At 39.0% G+C, this 6,310-nt stretch overlaps 1 protein-coding gene across 2 annotated transcripts; it reads left to right on the plus strand.

Moving 5' to 3' along the window:
- The first annotated feature begins 820 nt into the window (after positions 1-820).
- LOC106159943 (fibrinogen C domain-containing protein 1) lies at positions 821-4,106 on the plus strand. 2 transcript variants are annotated; one of them, XM_086994325.1, is made up of 4 exons: positions 821-1,028; positions 2,648-2,790; positions 2,993-3,089; positions 3,234-4,106. In XM_086994325.1, exons 1-4 carry the CDS (start codon positions 938-940, stop codon positions 3,647-3,649), a joined length of 747 nt encoding a protein of 248 aa, XP_086850451.1. In that variant the 5' UTR covers positions 821-937; the 3' UTR covers positions 3,650-4,106. The 2 variants fall into 2 exon arrangements, with proteins under 2 accessions (XP_086850451.1, XP_013391852.2); XM_013536398.2 differs by lacking the exon at positions 821-1,028 and adding an exon at positions 1,909-2,036.
- Positions 4,107-6,310: the final 2,204 nt, after the last annotated feature.

The raw sequence follows: 6,310 nt of genomic DNA on the forward strand, positions 1-6,310 counted from the left end.
CCTGTTATCGAGTGATATCAGCGGCGAGTTGTTTTCCATTTTATGGGGCTAAAAGTTCGTCAAACGTTACAATATTTTGGGTGGTGGCTGGGCATTTGAACCTTTAAAGCTGAGGTATCAATATGTTAAAACTAAATGGATAACTTGAAAAAATGGGCTTAAATCTTGATATAAATAATATGCTTTGAACTTACACAGAGCGAAACACGTTTCTATGGATGAACATGCAAAGACAAATGTGCAAAAATTAACTACCATTTTCTTAGTCATGGTAGATATCATGTATTGCAATCCAGTTCACTGATTTATACTCATCAAGGTATCCTGCAATTTGGGGTATTGAGGCCAACTTTCGGCTGCATTATTTGTTTTTGAAACAAAACCCAGCACAGTTTAGTTCAAACTCCGCAAAATTCTCTTGCCTTCTAGACCTTGTCAGAACGGCTGAGAATTTTGGACACCTGTAGAATGTTTTTTTTCTTTTTTTTCTTGATAAAAACTTTGTGGCATTTCTAAGCTATCTGTTCTCAGCTGGATTATTTTTTCCCATCAGCCATAAAAACCACGCGATGTCCTTGTGTCGCTCCATTTCCGATCACAAATCGTACAGCTGCACTGTGTGGGTCATCTTTGAAATTCTTATTTTTTTAATGACAGCCTTGTTTAGGCTCTTTTTATCTGCCTTTCTTCAGATGGTTTAATTTTTTTACGACAGATAAGCACACTGAAATTGGTTAACCACCTCTTCTTCTGTTTCCGACCAGATATAAACACATTTAAAGATCAACTTACCAGGATGTGAGGCTTTATAGTTCTATTATTTGCCATTACAACCCATTCAAAAACAGGACTTGAAAGAGTCAACAAGACTAGGCGCTTCCTTCGACGGCCATATTCTACTTCTACCAGAGGGGAATAACCATCAAGTCTGCGTAAAATGAGAACGTATATTTGGATACCAATGATGGTTTGGATAGCGGTGACGAAAGAGGCAGTTACCTGTACATGCCAAAAATTTGAAAGAGCAGGTAAGATGAAAAATAACAGAAAGCAATCCAAGAGCGAAGACCACCGCCAAGAGAAAATGTAGAAAAACCTGAAATGAATAAACAATAATAATAATAAACGTCAGACCTAGATTTAAATAACATTGCAATTAATCACCTCTTGCATAACGTGTCTATCAGGCAAAGTATATAAGTTACAATGCTCACTTCTTTAAAATTTAGATTTTTTAGGTTTAAAGAAAGCTACAGTAAATATATTGACGTACAAAGACATACATTTGTGCTTAACTGAGTGGAGGAAAGTATTACAAGTCGCAGACGGGGTGCTGTTTCTCCTATAATTTCCTACGTTGTTTTTTACAGTGACTGTGTGCGGCCTGATGTCATAGTATAACCTTGTTCATTATTATGTTTTTTAAAATGAATTTCATGTTATCAAATCGCACGCCCTTTCTGGCATGCGAAGCTATCTTGACCGCAAATTTCGTTTTCAACCTCGAGACGAGATCAACAAAATTACTTTGCTCGCCAAATTAATACCTGTATGAACCGTGATTCGGTAGCCATTTTTTTCATCAAAGGAAACTCCAAGAATAACAGTTCAGAGAGCTTCCTATACCGTGATTACCTTTGAAATGACACCGTATGCCAAGCATGGCACAAAAAAGAGTTTCTTTATAATTTTGGTGATTAACATTATAAACACCGCTATCAAAGTGCTTTGTACAGGCATCACCCTGAATGCACGGATCACCTGTTTCTATAAATTTAAGAATTCATTCCTGGCTGTTCTAATATGAGCAGCATGCATAGACGAAGATTGTATACCCATCTAATGTCCATTTGTGGTATCTTTCGTCACATTATGTAAAACGAAGGTCCCTACGATACGTAAACAAGAGTTTGAGATGCTTTTAACATATACACCAGGCTTTATTTCTTAAGACAACATGTTAAGAAGAAAGTCAATCGAGTATCTTGTCTTATGCCAGGCCTTTTTGTCTATATTTCCCAAAGTTTCCATCTCAGGTAAGAGCTAACTTATGGCACTTTTAAATATCAAAGAGGGTGGGTTCTCTGCTTAATCATATGCAGGTTCATAGATGAGAAGAGGGGAGTTTCTTTGACTTTAAATATCTGTAGACATGCAGGTACATGTACAATGTACAACCGGTAGCCATTAAATGTACTTACTTTAAAAAGGCTTCTTTTTATTTAAAAATTAAGATTAGGTCTTTGATCAATAACGAATTAAAATCTTCGTAAAAAAAGTGAAAGATCCGCCCCCTCTTCAACCAAATTAATTTCATTTGAATGTGAACATTTTTTTTTCTTATTACCCCTTCCCGTGTGCGCAAATAGTGGATTTATAGAAATGTTGTGTTTTGCTTATCCTTGATTTTATAGTCAAGGGTATTCACTTATCTAATTTTATTAACTAATCTAGCTGAATTATCTTATATTTCTGTGAGTGTGCATATGTGCAGTTGCATTTGTTTGTGTTCGTGTGTGTGGGTGTGTGTGTGTGTGAGTGTGTGTGAATTCCCGTGGATGAGTTATCACTCATTTGCGTGCATGAGAGACAAATATATCAATAAACGCACTGCATTATCAAATAACAATCCCTCGTTCCCACGCAGATTGCTGTTGTCCACATCCAGACTGTGCCTCCATCTATCGGTCGGGAGTACATCAGAGCGGCGTTTACTGGCTCAGACCGTATGATAACAAAGGAGGGTTCTGGGCGTATTGTGACATGTTGACTGACGGGGGCGGATGGACGGTAAGACTCTTTCTATATTTGTGTGTCTGTGTGGGTCTCTTCTCTCATTCACGTGAATATCCATACACGCATGCGCGCAATTAATGACAGATTAAAGTCACTTAATGATAATTAATGATATTAATGATTAATTAATGATATATATTCCTTTTTTTAATAGACAAGAGAAAGGATGTTTACGGGAGATGTTCCTTATTTACAGGTGTTCCAGAGACGCAAAGATGGTTCCGTTGACTTTTTCCGTGACTGGGAGGCATACAAAGAAGGATTTGGATATCCCAATAGTGAACACTGGCTCGGTAAGGCTTTGTAATCAAGAATGACCACTCCTAATTATGGTGTGAAATACATTCTGCGCATAGGAATGACAAGCAAAATTTAAAGTTGGATGAATTTCTAATTCATTTCAATTATTAGATTTGTTAACTTATGGTTATTTCCAGGCAACGAGTTCCTCCACCGCTTGACGGGACAGAGGGTGTACGCTTTGAGAGTAGACTTGAGAGACGGTAACGGTACCGAAGCCTACTCAAAGTCCTCCCTCTTTAAAATCAGCGATGAGGCTGGGAAATACACGCTTACACTGGGGGACTACTCGGGAACGGCCGGCGGTCCCTTGTCTGGTAACGGGGCCGCGTTCAGTACGAAGGACCGGGACAACGACGTTTATAATCAAAACTGCGCTTCGATCTTCAAAGGCGCATGGTGGTACACAAAATGCCATTCTTCTAACCTGAATGGGCACTACTACAACGGACCGCACGACTCCTATGCTGATGGTGTGAATTATCAGCAGTTCAGAGGGTACCATTACTCGCTTCCATTCACTGAGATGAAGATACGCCCATCTGATTTTTGAAATTATTATGCTCTGTACTGTATACTTTCAATACGAAAAATTAAATAGGCACTTGCTCTGTGTTGCGAAACAACCCTATTTTTAATCATTAATATCCAATTATGTTTTCTTCAAACCTGATGTTGTCTCATACTAAACGTTGCACCCCCCTCCCCCATCTCAAAAACCATCCCTGGCCTTTCAGTTAAATATTTTAATATTTATATTAAAATACTGCTATGGCTATATCATTAAAGCTCCCTTTTAAGCCACAGTATAATATTAGTATATCATGCGTCCACTCTTTTTTATTTCTGCAGAATGCCTAACGATAAAATATCAAGCAAGATTCTGCTACGATTTTGTGGCCTTATTTAGAATTCAAATCGGTTTAAACTGAGACTCTTCGAGGCAAAAACTGCTACATGTATTTTATGCTTGATGAAATAAAGTTATGAAAAGTAATTGTACATGATAATCACTGGTCTTCGTGTGCCTTCACCCAGCTTTATGAGGCCTTTTGAATCACTTGAATAGCTGTCTTGGTTATAGAGAAAATCCCAATACCGAAAACGGCATTTTTCCCCTCAAATTGGCGCCAGAGCGTCATCCGTTGGACACTGTACTTAATCCCCGTCTTTAATTGGCCTTTTGGGAAGTTTGTTTTAATTTTTTATAAAAACTTATAAGCCCAGGGCTTTGTTTCTATGACTTTGGTCCTTTTACTATTAGTGGCCTTAAAACATCTCCATCCTACAAACACAATGCACCACATGTAGTTGCTGAAACACGTTTTATATTCTGCAATCAAAGAAATTCATACGAGGGTTTAAATAACACAAAATTAAAGATGGTGTGTATCTATGTCAATTCAGATTGAATCTGATTCTGATATTAAACATAAAGCGCTATTTTTTCTTTAAACGTCTTTTAATAAGGTGGACTTCGCTTCAAGCGACAAAGTGGTCTAAAAAAGTAAAGTAGGTCTTAAAGACTTCGACTTCATGTGACTATATGTGTCACGAAAATTAAACATTGAGCCTAGCAAAGACTGCTAGAAATTGTAGCCGACAAGTTATCTTTTTTCTTTAAGAGGAGTGGAGCGGCGGATCTTAATATATTTTATGACTTCCTATACATTTTAAAGTGTGTGAATAAAATGGATTATGCAACCAGTGTTATAATGAAGAAGGATATAAAAATTGTTGATGGGTTGCTTAATTTACACGAAATGTACACGTAAATCGCATTCCTTTTGGGGAAAAAAATTGTCGGCGCTTTTGCTTTTTTAAACGGAAAGCAACCCACCTGTCACTCATCTATGTGTTTTAACGACACCCTCCTCTTGGGACTCTGCTGCCTCTGTTCATTTGCTGCCCATGGCTCGTGGTAACAAAGGCTACTCAAAATTAAAACCATCCAGATGTAAACTGCAATGAGTATCATCATATGCTCTTCCACACTTAATCTCGGTGTACTATAATAATAATAGCAAAATGATAATTAAAATATCTGACGTCAGGACTTTAGCCAGTAATTTCCAAAGGAGGAGGGGGATTTATTAATTTTTTTCAAAAAGTGAACCTTTTACCACGAAACCTTTGTGTACGGGTACCTAGAATTTGCCTGGAGAGGTCCTTTCCAGGCACAAAGGGCAGCGGCGGACTCAGAGGGGGTTCAGGGGGGTCCTTACTCCCCGTTCGGTTTCTGAAAAATATATCACATCAATATTCCCCTATTGAAATTAGAATTCTGACTTGCTGAATCATAGTTATAAACCGCAGCAAAGGCACTGCTTGCTCTCCAAACCAATAAAAAATGTCTCGGGCCATTGAGCAGGCTCCGAACCCCACGCTAAGGGGGCAATGGTCGGCTTCGCATCCGAGGCCTGTCGTTCCGGACCCCCTCCCCCTTCAAATAATCCTGGGTCCGCCGCTGAAGGGGGTTTTTTTCTTTCTACCCCCCCCCCCCCCCCCCCCCCCCCCCCCCCCCGGTTACAGGCCTGAAGTCGTGTCTTTCTTAATATATTATGTGTACTCGTACACAATGTACATCTGGAACCTCCTCGCTAATTGTGAAAATCATGAAATCATGTTTGAAGACTGGCGTTGCATCGATTTGAAAATAACGCATTGCTGGAAATCCTGTCATATGAAAATATTGACAAATAAAAAAGAACACAAAATAGATGAATTAAAAAAAATGTCCATCTCTGCGGCTTCAAATTCTTATCATCCTTTTGACAACCTCTTTTTACCACTCTTCCCTTCGCAGTAAAATAAAACCCTTGATCCCAGCAGCGTTTTTAAACACAACACTTCAGTGACATTTGGTGTAGCTGAAAATGGACGGTGTGTCACTGTGCGTGTAGTCCATATCGTCACACCGTCCAGTAGCATTCCATTGTTTAACATACCTGTAATACCACAACGTCATTCAGTAATGATGAAGTCGGCCAGGTATGCATGTAGTACGTCTACTAACCTACCTATTAAATATGCAGCTTTTCACAACACCCTTACTTTAGCGCCACAGGGGGGCGGGCGGGAAGATCTTGATGGTTTTGTTGATAGATACTGTTATCTGTCCCATACCGCACTTACGTATAAAGTGTATATGTGCAGGACTGGTATGTACAGGTGCATATCACACTACAGCGCGAGTGTGATAGGAGTAAAGGCA

This window comes from Lingula anatina, chromosome 8 (assembly GCF_051362555.1).
Source record: "Lingula anatina isolate TDL-2025a chromosome 8, LinAna3.0, whole genome shotgun sequence".
NCBI classification, from domain to species: Eukaryota; Metazoa; Brachiopoda; class Lingulata; order Lingulida; family Lingulidae; genus Lingula; species Lingula anatina.